This window comes from Capricornis sumatraensis, chromosome 22 (assembly GCF_032405125.1).
Source record: "Capricornis sumatraensis isolate serow.1 chromosome 22, serow.2, whole genome shotgun sequence".
NCBI lineage: Eukaryota > Metazoa > Chordata > Mammalia > Artiodactyla > Bovidae > Capricornis > Capricornis sumatraensis.
This window is the reverse complement of record NC_091090.1, coordinates 24,588,389-24,612,752: the sequence shown is the minus strand read 5'-3', so window position 1 is coordinate 24,612,752 and position 24,364 is coordinate 24,588,389. Positions and strand designations below refer to the sequence as shown.

At 39.9% G+C, this 24,364-nt stretch overlaps 1 protein-coding gene and 2 non-coding genes across 5 annotated transcripts in view; 1 reads left to right on the top strand and 2 right to left on the bottom strand.

The window, feature by feature from the left end:
• Nucleotides 1–24,364, top strand: part of CYP39A1 (cytochrome P450 family 39 subfamily A member 1) — an 87,500-nt gene that overhangs the window by 20,751 nt on the left and 42,385 nt on the right. For 2 of the 3 annotated variants that reach the window (XM_068960649.1, XM_068960648.1), the window contains exons 6-7: nucleotides 4,254–4,361; nucleotides 12,462–12,552. In XM_068960649.1, the coding sequence (XP_068816750.1) occupies nucleotides 4,254–4,361; nucleotides 12,462–12,552 (199 nt within the window). The remainder of the gene's footprint in view (nucleotides 1–4,253; nucleotides 4,362–12,461; nucleotides 12,553–24,364) is intronic. The other variant, XM_068960650.1, reaches the window with a different exon arrangement.
• Nucleotides 1,908–1,980, bottom strand: TRNAG-CCC (transfer RNA glycine (anticodon CCC)). The gene has a single exon. It is a non-coding gene; the product is annotated as a tRNA-Gly (tRNA).
• Nucleotides 18,787–18,893, bottom strand: LOC138069863 (U6 spliceosomal RNA). The gene has a single exon (XR_011144129.1). It is a non-coding gene; the product is annotated as a U6 spliceosomal RNA (small nuclear RNA).

Below are 24,364 nucleotides of genomic sequence, written 5' to 3'. Positions count from 1 at the left end.
TTTATTTTCTTAAATTAAAAAATAATAATACAGTAAAGTACAAAAGAAATATAATCACCATATACACGTTATTCAGAATTAAACAGTCAACAGCTAAAAGGAAAGGAAGTTAGACTGGGATGCCCTTCACTGACAGACTTTGTCTCAGCTAAGAATTCTGTTTTACAAACAGATCTAGACACATTTTTCTTTGCATTACTTTCCAGGATTTAGAGGCAAGACCATATGTGTATAAAAGCTGGACCCAAGTAGATCTGTAATCTAGGAGCCTATAAAACAGGGGTTTTAATGCCCCAGTTAAAACTTCCCGGGATTCCCTTGTGGCTCAGCTGGCAAAAATCCACCTGCAATGCGGGAGACCTGGGTTTGATCCCTGGATTGGGAAGACCCCCTAGAGACAGGAAAGGCTATGCACTCCAGTATTCTGGCCTGGAGAATTCCATGGACTATATAGTCCATGGGGTAGCAAAGAGTCGAACAGGACTGAGTGACTTTCACTTCACTTCACTTCATATAGTCCATGGACTCTCAAAGAGTCGGACATGACTGAAAGACTTTCAGTTCACTTCACTTAAAACTCCCCACTGACAGTAATTCTAGAATAGCATTTATTTTTCTTACTCTGAAGAAATGAGGTACTTTAATCACAAGTACTTGAACTTCCCCTTTGAATAAAGACAAATTTTGAACTTTGGTGAAACTTATTCGATGTTTATGGCTGGGACCGAATTCAGTTTGAACACTCATGAGCTGTGTGACTTCATTTTTTTAAAAAGGCCCTTTCTAAACAAGAGATGCAATCTGCTGGATGACAGAGAGGTTGTGGAGGTGGATCTGGCAACTTTACGGGTCACGGAGGAAACTTTGGAGGTGGTGGACGTAACCTTGGCCGTGGTGGAAACTTTGGTGGAAGAGGAGGCTATGGTGATGGAGGCGGTGGCAGCAGAGGGAGTTATGGAGGAGGTGATGGTGGATATAATGGATTTGGAGGTGATGGTGGCACCTGTGGCGGTGGTCCTGGTTATGGTAGTAGAGGAGGCTATGGCGGTGGTGGGCCAGGATATGGAAACCAAGGTGGTGGATATGGTGGTCGTGGTGGAGGATATGATGGTTACGATGAAGGAGGACATTTTGGAAGTAACTATGGTGGTAGTGGAAACTATAATCATTTTGGAAATTATAATGGACAACAGCAATCAAATTATAGACCCATGAAAGGGGGCAGTTTTGGTGGAAGAAGCTTGGGCAGTCCCTATGGTGGCGGTTATGGATCTGGTGGTGGAAGTGGTGGATATGGTAGCAGAAAATTCTAAAAACTCAGAAGAAAAGGACTACAGTTCTTAGTAGGACAGAGAGCGAGGAGTGGTCAGGAAAGCTGCAGGTTACTTTGAGACAGTCGTCCCAAATGCGTTAGAGAAACCGTAAAAATCTGCCACAGAAGGAACGATGATCCATAGTCAGAAAAGCTACTGCAGCTTAAACAGGAAACCCTTCTGTTCCGGACTGTTATACCCACAGTTTGCAAAGAGTGCAGCTATTGATTAATGCAATGTAATGTCAATTAGATGTTACATTCCTGAGGTCTTTTATCTGTTGTAGCTTTGTCTTTTTCTTTTCATTACATCAGGTATATTGCCCTGTAAATTGTGGTGGTGGTACCAGGAATAAAAAATTAGGGAATTTTTAACTTTTCAAAAAAAAAAATTGTTTCTGTTTTCCTCCAGCAGTGTTCACACAGAGTTTATGTCTTTATACCAACAATTTTTTTAAAAACATGGGCTAAGAAGGAAATAAAAGATTTTGTTGTCTTTTACTGTATAAGTGGATTCAATGACCTAGGGTTTTTTTGTTTTGCTTTGTTTTGTTTTTTACTGCACCGAGTCTTAGCGGCAGCATGTGGGCTCTAGTTCCCTGACCAGGGATTGAACCCAGGGCCTCTGCATTGGGAGCACAGAGTCTTAGCCACTGGACCACCAGGGAAGTCCCTCAATGGCCTAGTTAAGCAAAAGACTAGAAGAAGATTTTTTTAAAAATATTATACATACTCTTATCACGTCATAATTTTATCATATTTTAACTTGAATGACTTCTCCCATGTTATTCTAGATATATATTAAACTAATGTTTTTATTTAAAAAGACTGTGCTACAGAATAGCCTATCAAGAGAATGAAATATATCTGTAGGATTTTTCAATGAAATATTAACTTTGTACCATAACAACTTGCATTGTAAATCTGATAGAAATCAGGCGTAAATGAAATTTATACTTAAATTATTTTCAAACCTGCTAATCCATTGTTACAAAAACAATAAGACATCACTGACATTTATGGGGTGCTTACTGTGTCCCAGCCACAGTATTACACATTTCACAAATTCATTACTCATTTATTTTTCACAACAACTTCAATACCTGGAAAACAGGGGATTGTTAAAACCAGAAAGCCAGGGTTAATCATTTTTGAAACATTACATTCTTTGTAAGTAATAGGAACAGCCTCTAGTCATATGTTTACTTTGATGGTGATGTAATTGGTGTTTTCCATATTATAGAATCTGAAGAAAAACCAGTGCATTCTAGCGTAGTGCACTTCTCCAAATCCCTAATCCATGAGTTAAGGATTGAGTCTCCAAGGGGCAGCATAGGCCTAGTGGCTAAGATTGTTCCTAAAGGGCTTTCCTGGTGGCTCAGATAGTACAGAAAAGAATCTGCCTGTAATGCAGGAAAACTGAGTTTGATCCCTGGGTTGGAAAGACACCCTGGAGAAGGGAATGGCTACATCCACTCCAGTATTCTTGCCTGAAGAATTCCATGGACAGAGGAGCCTGGCAGGCTACAGTCCATGGAGTCTCACAAAGAGTCAGACATAACTAAGCAACTTTCACTTTCAAAGGGCAGATAGCCTAGTAGCTAAGATTATGGGCACCGGAGCCAGGGGCCAGACTCCCAGGATTCAATCCCAGCTCAACCAGTGACAATCTGTATGTATCTAGCAAAGTTCCCCAACTTAATTGTACCTTCATTTCCTCAAATGTAAAACAGTGAAAATAACAGATCTACTCCTTGGAGCTGGGGTGAGGATTGAATACTTTGATCCCTGTGAAGCCCTTAAAACAGTACTTGCCTTCCAAAGCAGTGACTACTCTTATTTCTATTGCCTATTTAAGATTCACAGTGCACAAGTAAGTTTACTGGCAATGTTACAATGTCTGAATTTCTTCATGGTGATGGAGATGACCACTGGCAGAGGCAAATCTGGGAAACCTTCCAATGAAGGAAATGCTTTCATGGAATTTGTGTGATGACCTGAGAACAGCCACAGTAGGTGGCCTTGGATGTAGCCCTGATCTGACCTGGCACCGTCCATGTCAAATGTCAGTTCTCTGCATAGTTCTAGAGTATTGCAGTATTTATAATATACTGATTTAGACACAACCAAGATGCCTTCAATAGGTAAGTGGATAAATGGATAAACTGTGCTACCTACAGAGAATAGAATATTAGTGCTAAAAAGAAATGAGTTATCAAGCCATGAAAAGACATGGAGGGACCTTAAATGCATATTACTAAGTGAAAGAAGCTAATATGAGAAGGCTATGTACTGTCTGATTCCAGTTATGTGACATTTTGGAAAAGGCAAAACTATGAAGAAAGTAGAAAGATCAGTGGTTGTTAGAGACTGGGCAGAGATGAGTAGACAGAGCCTAGAGGACGTTTTAGGGACATGAAAATACTCTGTGTGATACTGTAATGATAATAGATGTCATTATGTATTTGTCCAAAGCCATAGAGTTTACAACACCAAGAATGAGTCCTAAGGTAAGCTATGCACTTTAGATGATTATCATATATCCACTTAGTTTCATCTTTGGTAAAAAAAAAAAAAAGTGCAGTTCTGGTAAGTAATGCTGACAACAATGGAGAAGCTACGCAGATGTGGGGGTAAGGGTTATATGAGAAATTTCTGTACTCTCCTCTCAATTTTATTGTAAACCTGTAACTGCCCTAAAAAATAAAGTGTTTAAAAAATTAAGCCAGGATTTGAACCAATGTGGTAGAAGTATTGAACCCCAGAGTCCCTACTTCCAATTACTATTCTACCAGTAAGTATGTAAATCCCTTAACATGCCTGAAATCGCAAACCTAAGAATAGCAAAAATTGTATCTTTCAGATTAAAGAAAGATGATCTTTATTAATATCAGTCTTGGACACATAGCTCTGGTTTGACAATATTTTTCTTTTTAAACAGACAGTAATGCAGGCTGTACTGGACCTCCTAGAGATGGAAGCAAATGAACAGAAGAGTCCTAATTATGGGCTCTTACTACTTTGGGCTTCTCTGTCCAATACTGTCCCTGTAAGTATATTAGTAAAGGCAGGCATGCATTTCTGTCTACTGTGCTTTCAGTTTTTCCCTTCATTTTTCTTCCTTTTTTATCATTTATTTATTTATCCCTTTATTTTTGGCTGTGTTGGGTCTTTGCTGCTGTGTGGACTTTTCTCTGGTTGCAGAGAGCGGGAGCTACTCTCTCGTTGAGGTGCGTGGGCTTCTCATTGCAGTGGCTTCTCCTACTGCAGAACACAGACTCTAGCGTGCAGGCTTCAGCAGCTCCCAGACTCTAGAGCACTCTCTCAGGAGCTGTGGTGCACAGGCTTCGTTGCTCCACGGGCTGTGGGATCTTCCTGGACCAGGGATGGTACCTGTGTCTCCCTGCATTGACAGGTAGATTCTTTACCACTGAGCCACTAGGGAATTTAAAAAAAAAAAAAAAAATTTTTTTTTTCACATGGTATGGGGCAGAAAATGACTGTAATGGATTTGGTTGTGAGATAGGAAAACAAAACTAAGTGCCTAAGGAAATCTGTTAATATCACAGAGGAGGCACAGCGGATACCTGAAGTGCACTCTGTTCTTTGTAAGGCAGCATGTAAGAGGCTAAGGGAAGAATTTGCACTTTGGGGTCAGATGTGACAACACTTGTGTGTGGAGCACTTTCTGTACTTTCCATGTTGGGCAACATGCTTAATATCAGTGCTGCAAAGATGAGTAAGTCTTGACCCCTGCCTTTTATTGGGGAGAGAGTAGATAAATGGGTAGTTCAGTTAAAATTGAGCTGAATCCAGGTATCCTAGCCACAGCATAGGATCTTATGGAGGTAACAGACTCTCTGATCCTCCATTCTCTTATCGGTAAAAAGGGATAGTAAAACTCCTAGTATGGTCCTAGATTTGAGCCTTTTAATAATCCATAGCCCTCATTTTTCTACAAGATTATTGTGAGGATTCAGTGAGATAAACCAGCTGCTACCCAGGGATCATGAGTTCTTTGTCTTCCCTTGAACCCATTCTCCTTCCGTGTATCATTTCTGTGGGGCTGATGTAGACCTGAAGCTTGTCATGAGTGGAGCTGGTGACATTAGAACGCACCATACTTCTAAAGAAAGAGGAGTTTGTTTTTTTTTTTTCCTTTTTCAGTCACAGATAAGATTTGTTATAGCAGAAGGATACAAAGCAAAATCAGCAAAGGAAAAAGGGGAGTTGGGAGGATGGAGTCCAGAGAGAACCAGGTGCAAGCTTCCAAGAGTCTTCTCCCTGCAGAGTCACGCAAGATACATATCATTCCTTCAGCAATTAAGTTGTGACAAACTTTGGGAAGTGTTATGAACCAGGGAAGCTCATTAGAGACTCAGTGTCCAAGATTTTCTTGGGGGCGTTGATCACAAAAGTGCCCTCTGCCTAGCATCATCAACATTCCAGACTCTCAGAAGGAAAGCAGGTATTCCCTATAAGCCTCGTTGTTTGCACAAAAATGTAGTTGCACTGAGCCCCTCTTAGAAGTTCGGGTGATGGGGATGAGAGCAGAGATTTTTGAACTGTTTCCTTTTAAAACTGTTATGAATTAGAATAAAGCTACAAGACTTGTCTGACACTTGATGATCGATACACAACCATTTCCTGTGTCAGGAGGATTTTATGTTAGCTTAAGCTGCACTTATATAATTTGAGAGTTTAAAGGTTAAACTTTTTATATGTTTGTTTTCTACTAAACAGGAACTTTTAACCCATGTATAATGTTAAATGTATTCTTTTTTTTCTTCTAACAAATAGAAATAAGATGTGTTAAGTATTATTTGTTACTCCTTCCTCAGGCAAAAGTTGTGGAAGGCTTTCTAAGTATCAATATTTTGGTTTCCTGTAACCCATTATAAAGAAAGAGAAAGTTGCTCAGTCATGTCCAATTCTTTGGGAGCCCATGGACTATATAGTCCATGGATTCTCTAGGCCAGAATACTGAAGTGGGTAGCTGTTCCCTTCTCCAGGAGATCTTGCCAACCCAGGAATCAAGCTGGGGTCTCTCACATTGCAGGTGGATTCTTTACCAGCTGAACCACAAGGGAAGCCCAAGAATACTGGAGTGGGTAGCCTATCCCTTCTCCAGTAGATCTTCCCAACCCAGGAATCAAGCTGGGGTCTCCTGCATTGCAGGTGGATTCTGTAAAGAGCAGAAATAGAAATTCTGGCTTCTCTGTTCAAGTGTGTGTCAGTCACTAAAATATATATTTCATCTAGGGTAGGAGAAAGTAAAAATAGTCTACCCTTTCCCTTTCTTTACGTACCTCTAATACTATTCTCTGATTTTTCCTTACGCAGTTCTTTTGGAAACTGATTAAGCTATAGCAAAACTAAAAGGCAGATATCAAAAGCAACTCCCCAAGCAGCAACAAAACAGTCACTCCTGTCACAGGATTAATTTTCAAGATCTCATTAGAAAGGACCCCCTGGAAGAAAGGGACACAAAGCCCCATTGATCTGACCCAGGGGAAGTCAGTTTTTTGGAATCTGTTCCTGGCACTGGTGTGCAAGAATTTAAATCAATAATTTCAGAAAGCAAGTGTCTGACGATCAGTGAAAGTTCCATCTTTACTGCTTCTTGTTGGCACCTCCAAGAGGCAGCTGGCGTGCAGGCAGAGACCCTGAACTGGCTTTCGAGTCAAGACCAATGCCAAATCCCAGCGCCATATGACAGTGGGCCAATTGTTTAACTGCGAGCCGTAGTGTCCATATCTATAAGATAGGATGAATGTTATCTGCCTCATAGGATATTGTGAGCATTATGTTTTTAAGGAGTGGAAAGTGCCTTATAGTCCCTGGCTCAAAAAGCATTCCCTTTCTTTTCTTATAAAAAGCAACACCATTGTTTCAATCAGTCATTTTGTTCAGTGGCCCACTAATAATGAACTGCCTTGGCGTCCAAAACTTGACCTCTCAGATGCCCTAGGGTGGGAGTAGCTACTGCTGTTCCCAGCAGTGGCCTGGAGAGCCTCCAAAAGCCCTGCCAGAGGTGTGGATTATGGGGCCTGTGCTTCCCTGGTGCCTAGATCATATTCTACTCTCTGCTGTGTCTCAAGGTCCATGGAACTCAGAGCTCAGGCATCAGATGGGCTTGGTACGGGCACCAGGAGGCTCTTTGATGAGACCAAGGTCTTGGTGAACTTCGGTGGACTGGTCCAAGATATTAACCACAATTTTTGAAATTATTTCTATAGGAAACCCCATTCCAAAGTCCAAGAAATTCCTGACTACCAAATAAACTTTTCAGGAACATTGTTCGAAACCAATTTCAAAAGTTGGCGTTTTACCTTTTCAATCTGCTTCTCTGAAGCTCTTTCTAAACACTTTCAGTGATGACGATCCTCCACCCCTCCCCAACCCCCACTCAATTCCCACAGCATTTATTGTCTGTACCATCTGCTGCCTGTATATTTAGGTCATTTTTTTCTCTTGTATCTCTCTCATACTTTGAACAGACGTGAAAGTCCTTTGGGCAGGAAGTATGCCTTCTGTAAGTTTTGTGTTTACCGTGGTTGGTGGAAGACTGTCTGGCCGGTTGTAGAGATTCCACCAATATTTGTTAAGTGTTTCCTCTGTTGGTTGGCTTGTTTTCATTTGGCTGTGCTGGGTCTTAGCTGTGCACACGGGATCTTCGGTCTTGGTCATGCCATGTGGAATCCTTAGTTGCAGCATGTGAACTCATAGCTGTGGCATATGAGATCTAGTGCCCAGACCAGGGATCCAACCTGGGCCTGCTGCCTCGGGAGCTCAGAGTCGTAGCCACTGGATAAGCGGGGACGCCCCCTAGTAAATCTAGTTGTGAATGGAAGAACAAAGGAGGCTGAAAAACACGCTCAGTCCATCTTGTCCCTGACTCAACAGGCAGAGCTTTCCTCCCCATCTCTTCTTTCCTATGTTCTTACCTTTTCAAGATGATGGAAAGGCATTTTGGTGGCTGCTTCTGAAGCTCAGTGAGTCCAGTGGTCCTTCTTTTTCCCCAGCCCTTACCATGGATGTGACCCCTCTGACAAAACGTGAACTGGTACTTTTGGGAGAAGTGTTGAACTCTTTTGCCAAATGTGGTGCACAACAATCCCAGGGTCACACATTCTTATTTGTTAACTCAGTCGTGTGTATAAACTTGTTACGCACCATTGCTCTTCTCTGTGCCTTTCTGTTTAAAAGAGTGATTTTTTAAATTTAAAAGATTTTATGCAGACTATAATATAGATTTTTAGAAGAAAATCTGTTAAGAAAAGAGGCATCAAAGACAGTAACTAACACCACTGTACAACCATTTATAGTTTAACTGAATTCCTTGAGTTTGCTTTAAAAATGAGTAATAGCCAATTTTAGTCAATCTCTAAAACTGTAATTAACCACATAAAACTTTAAACCCCTCTTTTGTATAACTGAAAATATATGCAATATTACTAAGATGTATTTTTCCCCCACTTGAACTCTGAGTCTTTAATAACAAGTCCTACTGTATAGCATAGGGAACTATATTCAGTATCTTGTATAAACCTTAATGGAAAACATATGAAAATATATGTAATATTGTATTAATTTCTGCTGTACAGCAAAGTGGCTTAGTTGCATACACATGTATACATGCTTCCCAGGTTGATCAATGTTAAAGAATCCACCTGCCAAGCAGGAGACACAAGAGACAGGTTCAATCCCTGGGTTGGGAAGATCCCTTGGAGGAGGAAATGGCAACCCACCCCAGTATTCTTGCCTGGAGAATCCCAGGAACAGAGGAGCCTGGTGGGCTACAGTCCATGCAGTCACAAAGAGCCGGACACAACTGCAGCCACTGAGCATGCACGTACCCACATGTATACATATATATATACACAAATATATATAACTAAATCACTTTGCTGTACAGCAGAAATTAATTCAACATTATAAATCAATTTTGCTTCAATACAATAAATTTTTTAAAAAGATGGATTGAGTATGGAGTGTCTATTAATTAAATCCAGTAATTTCAGTAATTCACCACTTCCCCTATAGATAATGTAGAACGGGCCCATGTCGGGAGAAGGTGATGAGAGCTCACTGAGCATGTTTCCTCTGAAAATGAACTAGTTGATATCTTGGGTAAGTGTGTCCTAATCCGAATACACCACACAAAGTGAGTGGGTCTTGGGCTTGTAGAGGCCTCAATTCTCCGTTCACTTTGCTTATGTAAACAGCACCGTGTTTATCCCCACAGTATCAGTTCACTGTCACAAAGGGGACAGCAATGAGTAGGATGGAATTTGGTTTTGTATTGTGAAGAAGGCTGAGCGCCTAAGAATTGATGCTTTTGAACTGTGGTGTTGGAGAAGACTCTTGAGAGTCCCTTGGACTGCAAGGAGATCCAACCAGTCCATTCTGAAGGAGATCAGCCCTGGGATTTCTTTGGAAGGAATGATGCTAAAGCTGAAACTCCAGTACTTTGGCCACCTCATGTGAAGAGTTGACTCATTGGAAAAGACTTTGATGCTGGGAGGGATTGGGGGCAGGAGAAGAAGGGGACGACAGGATGAGATGGCTGGATGGCGTCACTGACTTGATGGACGTGAGTCTGAGTGAACTCTGGGAGTTGGTGATGGACAGGGAGGCCTGACGTGCTGCGATTCGTGGGATCGCAAAGCGTCGGACACGACTGAGCGACTGAACTGAACTGAAGCACTTCCAATGGCACCCCACTCGAGTACTCTTGCCTGGAAAATCCCTTGGGCAGAGGAGCCTGGTGGGTCGCAGTCCATGGGGTCGCTAAGAGTCGGACACGACTGGGCGACTTCACTTTCACTTTTCACTTTCATGCATTGGAGAAGGAAATGGCAGCCCACTCCAGTGTTCTTGCCTGGAGAATCCCAGGGACGGGGGAGCCTGGTGGGCTGCTGTCTCTGGGGTCGCACAGAGTCGGACATGACTGAAGCGATTTAGCAGTTAGCAAGCACTGCCCTGGTGGCTCAGTCAGTAAAGAATCCACCTGCAATGCAGGAGGTCTAAGTTCGATCCCCGGGTTGGGAAGATCCTCTGGAGGAGGGCATGGCAACCCACTCCAGTATTCTTGCTTGGAGAATCCCCATGGACAGAGGAGCCTGGCGGGCTGCAGTCCATGGGCTCGCAAAGAGTTGGATGCGACTGAGTGACTAAACACAAGCACTTCCTTTCAGTTGCTGCTTTTCCTCTTCTGACCACAGAGGGGAGCATTGGGATCATTTAAAGATGCTTAGCATTCTCAGGACGGACAAAAAAACTTGAATGACATAAAGTGTTAGACATCCGAGTCTTTTCAGGATTGGTTTTCCTAGATAAATTCTTTCACAATATGTGTTTACAAAAAAAAAAAAAAAAGGATGAAAGGGAAATGCAAGCTTCTTTTAATGATTTGGTATTTTTTCTTTAATGTGTAGTCTAAAATAGAAGCAAAAGCATCTACCTGAACTAAGGGAAAATTTTTTTGTTTTTCAATTGAATTGTAGTCTACTGGGGGCTTCCCAGGTCCTTCAGTAGATGAAAATTGCCTGCAGTGCAGGAGACGCCAGAGATGTGGGTTCAATCCCTGGTCAGGAAGATCCCCTGGAGGAGGTCTTGGCAACCCACTCCAGTAGTTTATTTACTATATTGTGTATAGTTTTAGGTGTCCAGCATAGTGATTCAGTATTTTTTCAGCATATACTTCATGATATGTTATTGCAAGATAATGGGTATAATTTCCTGTGCTGTCCAGTACATCCTGTTGCTTATCTATCTTAGTAATTTGTATCTGTTATCCTCCGCCTTCTCTTTGTTTTCTATATCTATGTTTGTTTTTCCTGTACATTCATTTGTTTTTTGTTTTCTTTTTGTTTTTTAGATTCTACATATAGGTGATATCATACAGTATTTGCTTTTCTCTGTCTGACTTATTTCACTAAGCACAATATTCTCTAGGTCCAACCATGTTGCTGCAAACGGCAGTATTTCATTCTTTTTTTGGCTGAGTAATATGCTATTGTATATGTACTACATCTTCTTAATCCAATCATCTGTTAATGGGTGACTGGGTTGCTTCCATGTCTTGGCTATAGTAAATGATGCTGCTATCAACATTGGGGTACATGTGTTTTTTTGAATTAGTGTTTTCATATTTTCTGGATCTATACCCAGGAATGGAATTTTTGGCTCCTATGATAGTTCTAGTTTTATTTTTATAAGGAACCTCCGTACTGTTCTCCATAGTGGCCGCACCAGTTTACATTCCCAGCAGCAGTGTACGAGGGTTCCATTTCCTCCACATCCTCTCCAGCATTTGCTATTTGTAGACTTTTTGATGACAGTCATTCTGACCAGTGTGAGGGGATGTTTCATTGTAGTTTTGATTTACATTTCTCTAGTAATTAGTAATGTTGAGCCTCTTGTTCATGTGCTTGTTAGCCATCTGTATGTCTTTGATGTTTAGCAGTATAATTTTATTGGTTGGTAGTATTTTCTTGGTTGTGCTATTTTATAATACCACAATGAGGAAAGATGTGAAATAATTTTGTTTAGCCTAGAGCGAGAACTTGCAAACATACTGTGTTCAGTAATACTCTATAAACTTGCAAGCATTCTTGCTTAATAGGGTGTGAAAGAACCCTAATTTTTGGTATTGAGTTTATGAGGTTTTAGATATAGTTTCTGAGGCTTATTTAAAATTACCGTGTTTCATTTGCAGAGTATATGATTTGCTAATTTATTTGTGTTTCAAAGAGATTGAATCTTTAAAAATGTCTTTGTTTTGGACTAACTTGCTTAAGTGTCATAACTTGTTGTTTCTGAAATTCTAATATGTGCTGGTATAATATTTTATACTGTATATAAGTAAAATAAAAAATCCTGATTTTCCCATTTTTTTGTAGTGAAGATAGTTTACTCTGTATAAACAATATAGTAAAGTGGCAGAATAAAATTGTAAAGTTAACCCCTCAGAGATATATAACATCTCTTTGTTCATAACATCCAGTTGTTTTCAAAGATACTCTTTACTAACATGTTTTTAAGTTTAACTTCAATATTTTAACTGTTTGTGGCTAATCCTATGTATTCTTTTGTTCACATTCAAAGAAGGTTATATTTTTTGACACATGGTTTTCTTTTTAAGGTTGCATTTTGGACATTTGCATTTGTCCTCTCTCATCCCAGTATCCACAGGACCATTATGGAAGGCATATCGTCTGTATTTGGCACAGCAGGTACTAACACTGAATTAAATTGCATAATTGCAGTTACATCTAATAATGTGTGCTTGTCACACATTCTGGGCTAAGTTAAATGCCCATAATTTAATAGAATTTCAAAATAATCCAAATTGAACGTAATTTATATGTTTCAAAAATAAGTTGATCAGGTAGAATCTTAGGATTTAATTACTGTCAAGGATTTTAGAATTCATCTGGACCAACTCCCTTGTTTCCAAATAATGAAACATAGAGATTATAATTTGCCCAACTTACCTGTTTAAACACGAGTGTAGTACACAGGGCTTTCCTTCTAATCTCCTGGCCCATTGCCTCAACTGAACCCCAAGTCCATAGTTTTGGAATTCAGGATTTTCCAGATTTTATAAAAGTAATATGGTACATATTCCTTATGCTACTTAACTGTACTAATGGGATATGGATGTTAGTTCCAAAGGAACTTTTAAAATGTTATAATTTTTAAAGGTTTTGTGGCTTTGAACTGCAGGTAGAGATTTCTACTTTGCCATTTTAGATCAGATTTGAGCTCCTCAGTTGTCATCTGTTTTAAAATAAACAGAAGCTTGAATGGAGAAAATTCCAGTCCTTGTTTATTCAGCATTACTTTACCTGTTTGAGAGTAGATTTAAAAAAAAAAAAAAACTTTAATATGTCACATTATATATTCTGATGTGAAAAAGAAACAATAAATGACGTGGTACTCTTGGAAGAACACAAAATAATAATAGGGCAAAGTGGTGTGATGACAATTAAGTTATTCCCTTCTCCCCTTTGTGATTGCTGAAAATATTTTATTTGGATTTTTAAACTTATTTTGACTACTTCCTTTCAAGTTAAGCCAAAAATCAAATTGGCTTGGCCAACATGGATATAGAAGCTGTATTGCCTCTGAGATTTGAGTGTGAATCGGCCACTGCTAGGTCATATTTCATGGAAGTGATGAGCATTAGAATCATTGAGTCCCGACAACACTAACAAGTTAGATTCTGGAGATATTACAGTGGTGGACGAAAGACAAGATGACTTGCGTTTATGGAGCTTGTATCTGCAAATCTAACGGAAATGTGCGTGCCTCTGTGTCTATAGATGACAAAGGGAATGCATCCTTGATCATCACATACTCTCCTTTATCTTACCAGAGTCTTCTTCTAACACAGTGTTCTGCAAATTCCTGGTCTTTCAGAAATAGAAAGGTAGTAAGCGTGGTGGTTGGGATAATATAAGAAGCCTACTGGACCCAAAGGCCACAATAGAAGCATAATATTAATCAAAATTTTTACTGCGTTTGAATCTTGAACTCTAAAATGCAATTCTAAAGGAGAAAGACAAAATCTTTTGTCTTTTTCTAAATTCCTGTTTTAGAGACTGTGCTTCCCTGGTGGCTCAGAGGTTAAAGCATCTGCCCGCAATGCGGGAGACCTGGGTTCGATCCCTGGGTTGGGAAGATCCCCTGGAGAAGGAAATGGCAACCCACTCCAGTATTCTTGCCTGGAGAATCCCATGGACGGAGGAGCCTGGTGGGCTACAGTCCACGGGGTTGCAAAGAGTCGGACATGACTGAGCGACTTCACTTTCACTTCACTTTATTCTCCTGCAGTCCATGGGGTCGCTAAAAGTCGAACACTACTGAGCGACTTCACTTTCTCTCTTCACTTTTATGCATTAGAGAAGGACATGGCAACCCACTCCAGTGTTCTTGCCTGGAGAATCCCAGGGACAGAGGAGCCTGGTGGGCTACCATCCATGGGGTCGCACAGAGTCGGACACGACTGAAGCGACTTAGCAGCAGCAGCAGGCTTCCCAGGGGGTGCTAGTGGTAAAGAACCCTCCTGCCAGGGTAGGAGATGTAAGAGATGCAGCTTTGATCCCTGTGTTGGGAAGATCCCCTGGAACAGGGCATGGCAATCCACTCCAGTATTCTTGCCTGGAGAATACACATGGACAGCTGAGCATGGTAGGCTACAGTCCATACGGTCACACAGAATCAGACAACACTGAAGCAACTTAGCATGAACACATTTCCCTCTAACAGAAAAAAAAAAAAAATCTTCAAATAGGTACCAGTGTGCTAGCTATATTGTGTCAGTGCTTTCAGTTATAAACTAAAAGTTTATAAAGAGTCTTCAAGAGTCTTATAAAGACTCTTGTAGAATTGAAATTAGTCTATAATGTATCAAACATTTTTTGCCATGCTTATACAGAATCAGTTCATGTCAATTCATGAATATGATATAGCAGTTCAAGAATTTAGATAATGGGAGAGGAAGCCACAGATCTTTGGAAGCTGCTATCAGGGGAGATACCCATAGGCCCAAACAAAGGATCTTGTCAAAGGAAGAATGTTAAAAGGGATGAAATAACCTGACACAGCATGCCATTTCTCCCATTTTTATGCTTCTTTCTTTTAGAAGATTGCCTCTTCCTTCTTTGAAGATGTCTTTAGTGAATTTCCACCTCCGAATCTCACTAGCCTCACCACTAGAGCCCATCTCAGACATTTTCCCCAACTTTCTCATACAATAAGTCTTAGGGTAAAGCTGCTATTAAATACTTGGTCCTTTATGTCTGGCTTCTTTCATTTGATATAATGTTATGTTTTGTATGATGATGTTTTAGATTAGCTGATTTTCATGTTTCAACCCCCTTACATTCCTGAGATACATCTTTTAACTGAGATAATTCAGTTAAAACATATGATTTTTATATATGTTGCTGGATTCAGTCTGTTAGTATTTTGTTGAGGAATTTTGCATCTTTATTAATAACATATACTGATTTATAGTTTTCTTTTTTGTGATATCTTTGTCTAGTTTTGCTATCAGAATCAGTTCAGTTAAGTCACTCAGTTATGTCTGACTCTTTGCAACCCAATGGACTGCAGCATGCCAGGCTTCCCTGTCCATCACCAACTCCCGGAGCTTACTCAAACTCACATCCATCAAGTTGGTGATGCTATCCAACCATCTCATCCTCTGTCGTCCCCTTCTCCTCCTGCCTTCAGTCTTTCCCAGCATCAGGGTCTTTTCCAGTGAGTCAGTTGTTCACATTGGGTGGCCGAAGTATTGGAGTTTCAGCTTAGGCATTAGTCCTTCCAATGAATATTCAGGAAAGATTTCCTTTAGGATGGACTGGTTGGATCTCCTTGCAATCCAAGGGATTCTCAAGAGTCTTCTCCAACACCACAGTTCAAAAGCATCAATTCTTCGGCACTCAGATTTTTTTATAGTCCAATTCTCACATCCATACATGACTACTGGAAAAACCAGAGCCTTGACTTTTGTTGGCAAAGTAATGTCTCTGCTTTTTAATACGCTGTCTAGGTTGGTCATAGCTTTTCTTCCAAGGAGTAAGTGTCTTTTAATTTCATGGCTGCAATCACCATCTGCAGTGATTTTGGAGCCCAAGAAAATAAAGTCTGACACTGTTTCCATTGTTTCCCCATCTACTTACCATGAAGTGATGGGACCAGATGCCATGATCTTCGTTTTCTGAATGTTGAACTTTAAGCTAACTTTTTCACTCTCCTCTTTCACTTTGATCAAGAGGCTTTTTAGTTCCTCTTCACTTTGTGCCATAAGGGTGGTGTCATCTGCATATCTGAGGTTACTGATATTTCTCCCAGCAATCTTGGTTCCAGCCTGTGCTTCATCCAGCCCAGCGTTTCTCATGATGTACTCTGCATATAAATTAAATAAGCAGGGTGACAGTATACAGCCTTGACGTACTCCTTTTCCTATTTGGAATCACTCTGTTGTTCCATGTCCAGTTCTAACTGTTGCTTCCTGACCTGTATACAGGTTTCTCAAGAGGCAGGTCAGGTGGTCTGGTATTCCCATCTCTTTCAGAATTTTTCACAGTTTTTTGTGGTCCAGACAGTCAAAGGCTTTGGCATAGTCTGTAAAGCAGAAATTGATGTTTTTCTGAAACTCTCTTGCTTTTTCGATGATCCAGAGGATGTTGGCAATTTGATCTCTGGTTCCTCTGCCTTTTCTAAAACCAACTTGAACATCTAGAAATTCATGGTTCATGTACTGCTGAAGCCTGACTTGGAGAATTTTGAGCATTACTTTACCAGCGTGTGAGATGAGTGCAATTGTGCAGTAGTTTGAGCATTCTTTGGCATTGCCTTTCTTTGGGATTGGAATGAAAACTGACCTTTTCCAGTCCCATGGCCACTGCTGAGTTTTCCAAATTTGCTGGCATATTGAGTGCAGCACTTTCACAGCATCATCTTCCAGGATTTGAAATAGCTCAACTGGAATTCCATCACCTCCACTAGCTTTGTTCATAGTGATGCTTTCTAAGGCCCACTTGACTTCACATTCCAGGATGTCTGGCTCTAGATGAGTGATCACACCATCGTGATTATCTGGGTCATGAAGTTCTGTTTTGTACAGTTCTTCTGTGTATTCTTGCTATCTCTTCTTAATATCTTCTGCTTCTGTTAGGTCCAGACCATTTCTGTCCTTTATCGAGCCCATCTTTGCATGAAATGTTCCCTTGGTATCTCTAATTTTCTTGAAGAGATCTCTAGTCTTTCCCATTCTGTTGTTTTCCTCTATTTCTTTGCCTTGATTGCTAAGGAAGGCTTTCTTATCTCTTCTTGCTATTCTTTGGAACTCTGCATTCAGATGCTTATATCTTTCCTTTTCTGCTTTGCTTTTCACCTCTCTTCTTTTCACACCTATTTGTAAGGCCTCCTCAGACAGCCATTTTGCTTTTTGCATTTCTTTTCTATGGGGATGGTCTTGATCCCTGTCTCCTGTACAATGTCACCAACCTCATTCCATAGTTCATCAGGCACTCTGTCTATCAGATCTAGTCCCTTAAATCTATTTCTCACTTCCACTGTATAATCATAAGGGATTTGATTTAGGTCATACCTGGATGGTCTAGTGGTTTTCCCTACTTTCTTCAATTTAAGTCTGAATTTGCCAATAAGGAGTTCATGATCTGAGCCACAGTCAGCTCCTGGTCTTGTTTTTGATGACTGTATAGAGCTTCTCCATCTTTGGCTGCAAAGAATATAATCAATCTGATTTCGGTGTTGACCTTCTGGTGATGTCCATTTGTAGAGTCTTCTCTTGTGTTGTTGGAAGAGAGTGTTTGCTATGACCAGTGTGTTCTCTTGGAAAAACTCTATTAGCCTTTGCCCTGCTTCATTCCATCCTCCAAGGCCAAATTTGCCTGTTACTCCAGGTGTTTCTTGAGTTCCTACTTTTGCATTCCAGTCCCCTATAATGAAAAGGACATCTTTTTTGGATGTTATTTCTAGAAGGTCTTGTAGGTCTTCATAGAACTGTTCAACTTCAGCCTCTTCAGCATTACTGGTTGGGGCATAGGCTTGGATTACCGTGATATTGATTGGTTTGCCTTGGAAACAACAGAGATCATTCTGTCATTTTTGAGATTATATCCAAGTACTGCATTTTGGAGTCTTTTGTTGACCATCATGGCTACTCCATTTCTTCTAAGGGATTCCTGCCCACAGTAGTAGATATAATGGTCATCTGAGTTAAATTCACCCATTCCAGTCCATTTTAGTTTGCTGATTCCTAGAATGTCAATGTTTACTCTTGCCATCTCCTATTTGACCACTTCCAATTTGCCTTGATTCATGGACCTGACATTCCAGGTTCCTGTAATGTAAGTAAAGAGCTCTTTACTTCATCAGACTTTGCTTCTATCACCAGTCACATCCACAGCTGGGTATTGTTTTTGCTTTGGCTCCATCCCTTCATTCTTTCTGGAGTTATTTCCCTGCTGATCTCCAGTAGCATATTGGGCACCTACTGACCTGGGGAGTTCCTCTTTCAGTATCCTATCATTTTCCCTTTTCATACTGCTCAGTCATGCCTAACTCAGTCAGTTGCTCAGTCATGCCCAACTCATTGTGACCCCATGGACTGCAGCCCACCCAGCTCCTCTGTCCATGAGATTCTCCAGGCAAGGATACTGGAGTGGGTTACCGTTTCCCTCTCCAGGGGATCTCCCTGACCCAGGGATTGTACCGGGTCTCCTGCACTGCAGGCAGATTCTTTACCAACTGAGCTACAAGGGAAGCCATATATATATATAGTGAATTGGTTAGCACAATAAATTTAGTTAATTCCATGACCACATGTATGTTCTTATGATGAGAACTTTTAAAGACCAATTTAAGTAAGTATCAAATATATAATACAGTATTGTTGACTATAGTTACCATGCTGTACATTATATCAACAGAACAATATGGGATACTTTGCAAATTTTAGTGTCATCCTTAGACAGGAGCCATGTTAATCTTCTCTGTATCTTTGCAATTTTAGTATATGTGTTGCTGAAGTGAGAACTGTATAATTCTTCTTGGAGTTTGTGTCTTCTTAGGAGTTTGTCTATTTCATGTAGGTTATTTAACTTGTTGGCATACAATAGTTCATGGTTTTCCCCATAATCTTCTTTATATTTGTAAGTTCTCTAGGAAAACATCTCCCTCATCCATGGTTTTAGTAATTTGTGCCCTCTTTCTTTTTTCATGGTCAGTGTAGCTAAAAGGTCATCAATTTTTTTTTCAGAGAGCTAACTGATGGTTTTGTTCATTTGATCTTATTTTTGCTATTGATTTTCTATTCTCTATTTCATTATTTCTATTTCAATCTTTGTTATTTAACCTTTTATCTCTCCTTACTGATATTCTCTGTTTAGTTCTTTAGACATGATTTCTTTAATTCTTTGAATATATTCAAAGTATCAGATTTAACATCTTTCCTTAGTAAGTCCAATATTTGAGTTTCTTCAGGAACAATTTCTGCTGATTGATTGCTTTTTCCCTGTATGGTCTATATATTCTTGTTACACATCACATTTCATATTTTTGTCATGTGTCTTGCAATTTTTTGTCGGAAACTGGGCATTTTAAATAGTATACTGTGGTAACCCTGGAAATCAGATTCTCCTCTCTGCTCAGTCTTTTTTTTTATTGCCACTTGTTATTTTTCCTTGTTTGTTTACAGAAGTAAACTCCAAAAATATTTGATGTTGTTAAATGCTATGTGAAAAAGAAAACAGCAGATTAGGGATGATCCGGAGTGCCAGAACTGGAGAATAGTGAAAGTGGCTCAGTTTGTCTGACTCTTTGCGACCCCATGGACTATACAGTCCATGGAATTCTCCAGGCCAGGATACTAGAGTGGGCAGCCTTTCCCTTCTCCAGGGGATCTTCCTTACCTAGGGATCTAACCCAGGTCTCCTGCATTGCAGGCAGATTCTTTACCAGCTGACCCACAAGGAAAGTCCAAGAATATTGGAGTGGGTAGCCTATCCCTTCTCCAGTGGATCTTCCCAACCTGGGAGTGGAACCCGGGTCTCCTAGGTTGCAGGCAGATTCTTTACCAAATGAACTATCAGGGAAACCCAGAAGGAGGTGGTAGCATTACACAGTTGGATCAGAGCTGACCTTTCTGGAAAGGTGAGATCTGAGCAAGGACTTAAAAATGGTTAGGAGTTAGCACATATCTGGAAGAGAAGCCTGTTAGAGTTAAATATTGCAGGTGCAGCCTCAATGCATTCTCACAAAATTCTTGCAGACATTCACTTTGGGTCCTGATTAGACTGTGTTTTCAAGCAGTTTTCTTTTCTAATTTAGGATTCCCACTGTGAGTGTCTGCCAGAGAGCAGAAGGTCATTCCATCTTAAAAACAAACAGTAACAAATAAAAATGCGTTTAAATTGTTACCTGGTTGCATTTGACCCTTTTCACCTACTTGTTTTGATTTAGGGTAGCATACACTGCACACTGGTTTGTTTTTTGTGACTTTTTTTTTGCCTGTGTGTTTTGTTTTTGGTTCTTGGTGGCCATTCAGTTGTAATGCACATTTAGTTGAGGGGAAAAAATAGTAAACTTTTTTCTGTTAATTTAAAAGAAATCAGGTTAATTAACAGAAATGCATCTGCATAGAAATAATTCCATAAAACATCAGGAAGTGGTTTTTTTGTCTTACATAAAAATCATGATTTGTGGATCATAAAAGACACACTACAAAATTTTCATTGGATTATAATTTTTGTCTGAAAATTTGATTCATGCCTTTCTACCTGTCACTTAGTAATTATGTGACTTTGGATAAAAGAGAAAAGTTACTCAGAGCCAATCAATAACATTTCTTGATACCGAGTCCTGATTTAGCAGCAGTTCTGCCTGGGGACAGACCAACGCTATTAAGTGACCAGATGCTATTACCTGGTGATAGTGACTCAGTGGCCACACTCATCATGGACTGGTTAGAAAGGATTTTCTCTCCTATTTATAAACAAGCCCAAAAACTAGCAGAGGGATAAATGAGGCTCAGGTCTGATGGTGATGTTCTGGGCAAATTTGATGTCATTTGCATCATTTTAATTAATTCATCAATTTTACCTCATAGCATTGAAACACTTACATTTATTCTTGAGGTCTTCTCTGCAGTCACCTCTTACCCATACTATAACATGTGTGCAATTTTTATCTGCCTGGATGTGTCCCAGTATCTTCTTGTCTAACCTAGAACAACATTCTTGGAGGATTCCATCATGGTATATCAAAGACCTGAGCCCCTCCAGCTAACTGAAGAAGCTTATTCTCATCACCACTCTGCAGCCAGCCAGGACTCAATGGCTGATAGCCAAGGTTGTGTCTATGATAGTTTTGGCCTTTATGCCACACATCAACCAAAATATTGAAGAAAGAGATCATGTAGCAGAAGTTAAGGCCACTCCAGTGGAGTTATGAATGGAGAAAGGTTATTTTATTCATTTATCTTTTACATGATTACTAAGTTTAATTCAACAGCTACACCTACTCCTGCCTTGTAAAAATAACAGGCTCCTCTCAAGGTTACATTGTGATGTGAGTACAGGTTTCTTGTTTTCAATGACAGCTTTACAAAAAAAGTGTTAGTTGCTCAGTCATGTCCAACTCTTTGTGACCCCAGGAGCCCGCCAGGCTCCTCTGTCTATGGGATTTTGCAGGCAAGAACTGCTAGCCAGACAACATGAATCTGATATGGACATTTTGGAAGCTCTAGCATATCACACAGGAATTTTTTTACATAGTCTCATTTTCATTTGCTATCCCAGCTTTTAAAAATCCTAGAATAAACTCAGAAAACATTAAATTATGACAGAGCTGTTCACAAACTACTTCTCATCCATCAATCTTGGAGAACATATGTAGATTACCTAAGAAAATGTTTATTAATGCAAGAGATTTCATTGGAAACCTGCTCTAAATGTTTAATTTTGTTATCTTCTTTTCTCCTTGGACTTAAAGACCAAGATGGTATCATTTTTGGAGCTCAGAACTCATTACTTATCAATCCACTCATTCAGGTACAAAGACCAGGGTGAAATTTCACATATAATATCTGACCCATGAGAGATTTCCCAGGAGGCTAGATTTCCTCCACTATTTTCTGCTTTGAATGCCTGAAGTGTGTCTTGTGACACTTACTCAGGAGATTTTGTGTGAAGTCATTCTGTCCTCATTTATTGCTTAGCCTCAGTAGGCGGAAAGAGATACCTCTGATGGCTGCAGATTATTTACAGGCTTGGAGATAGGTCCTACTCTGGCCCTTCTCATTTTATTAAGTCTTTCACTGTCTCACTCCAGTGTAGCACAGTTAAATCTGCTTTGTTTATCCTCTACACTTTTCATTCGGACACAGTTCTTTTCTCTGCGTGTTCCTTTAGAGAGTTATGCAGGCATTTGGATAACCTTTTTTCCTCTTTAGAAAATGAGATAAAGGTATTCAAGCCAGGTCAACATCTCTCCAGAGAACACAATCCAGAAATTTAGAATTATGCAGGATTTATAAAGAAAGGTATTCCTAGATCAAAATTGATTTTTATCTTTTATTATCTATCCATTGTTGTCTTGTTTTGTCAAAACCTCTACCTTTTACTTATTATAAATTAGGTCGTGTCCTTTATTCTTTGAAAAAGACTGTCATAATTATGAAGCAGTCTTCATTGTGTATTCCAGTAAATAGAGAAATTGATAACCTCTTTTTAATATATGAAAGAAATATTTCTGAAGATAAATAGGATATTGTTTTTTCAGAAGAGAATCTTATGTGGTTGTCTTGGTATAGTTGCATTAATCTTTTCTTTAAATGATATAATAGGATTTGGTATTTTTTATATGTGTGTGTATAAATGGAAGAAGTGACGGGATCAATCTTTTGATTCTTGACTCTATCTTCTATCTGTCTCAATAACCTGTTCTAAGCACCACTGCTGTCCTTGGCATCTTTCTCAGTTCATTGTTATCGCTGCTTCGTTCATTCCTGGTCTGTAGTTATGAACATCCAACTGAAGCTGCTGATTAGCATCTACCTCTGAAAGGTTATTGCTTATAATTTTTCAGTGGGTGTCAAGCAGAGTGCTGTGCACCAGTTAGCAATCCCAGGGGAGGACTCTAAACACTTCTGCCCACTGCATCCTGGTATCAGAGTTGTCAAGGATAACACAGTGCTGTCAGGCACTGGCTGCAACAATGCTAAACTCACATAGAGCAGAAAGAGAGCGAGATCAGCTTCAGCAGTGGGTGTGGGTCCCCTGTGGCCAGCGTGTCTCTCCCTGGAGCTAATGAAGAGGAGTTGGCCTCTGCAAACCCCTCTCACACCGCAGTGAAAGGAGCCCTGTCCTCGTCCCTCTCGGGGCAGATGTAACAGGGGGTTGGACAGGTGCCTCATCCTGCACTTGGATTAAGCAGACACAAAAGAGTGTTTGCTGCCCCTGAAACAAGGAAAGGTATTCCCACACAAGGTGACGAGCCTGGCACAGGCTGTGTGGGCTCTTTGTGTCTCGTTGAAGAACAGTTCCAGGCTTAAGGCCCACCTTTGTTGTTGGGGTTGAAAGACTGAGCGTGAGACCACCTTTCCCAGCAATAGGAATCTGTGTCTTTGATAACAAGAATTTATCCTAAATCCTTCAAATGCCGAAAATCACATCCACTGGAAAAGTCAGAAGAACCAGACCTGGGAGTTCAGGAATGACCGAGGTGTCTGGAAGAAGGTGGTGGCTGGAGGGGGAGAATGGAAGGAGCTGTGACTTGCCAGGCTCCGGCTACAATCCCTAAAGCCCTAATGCCCATTTTCATCATCCGTGGGCAATCTCTAGGCTTTGTGTTTGCTTTTTCCAGTCTATATCCACCACAAACAGCTTAAGCTGTTTTTAAGCCTCCTTTTCCATTTTACTTCTGTTGTTCCTATTAATTTAACTGGTATTTTTCTTATATAAAGCTCTTGGTTTAGGGTAGGACCCTTAGAGAGGAAACTATTAATAACATTAAAAATACATATATATGTATATTTACAAAACGATTTAAATAAAGAAAAACACATAATATGTTCCTATATGGGAAGGTTTAATATCATGAAAATGCCAACACTTTTCAAAATAATCTATATTTAATTAATTATAAAAAGAATTGCAGTGGTTTAGAGGGGGAAGAAATTAATGAAATGGCTTAAATATTTTTTGAAGAAGAAATATGATTAGAAAGACTATTAGCATGAATTAGTAAGGCCATATTTTCCCAACCAGATTTTAAAACTTATTAGAAAGCTGCTATAAGAAGAGTATACAACTGCCACAGGGCAAATAATTGGTCATCGTAGCCCTTGTTTGCTAACCTTTTGCCTCAGTAAAAAGCAAATTCAGATTCTTTTCTTCCAAAGCTAAAAAAAATTATTAGAAAAAGTCATTTTTCTATATTATTTTATATTCTCGAGGTCAAAGTTTCTAAACTATCAGCATTTGCAATGAGTTAATATTCTACAGACCT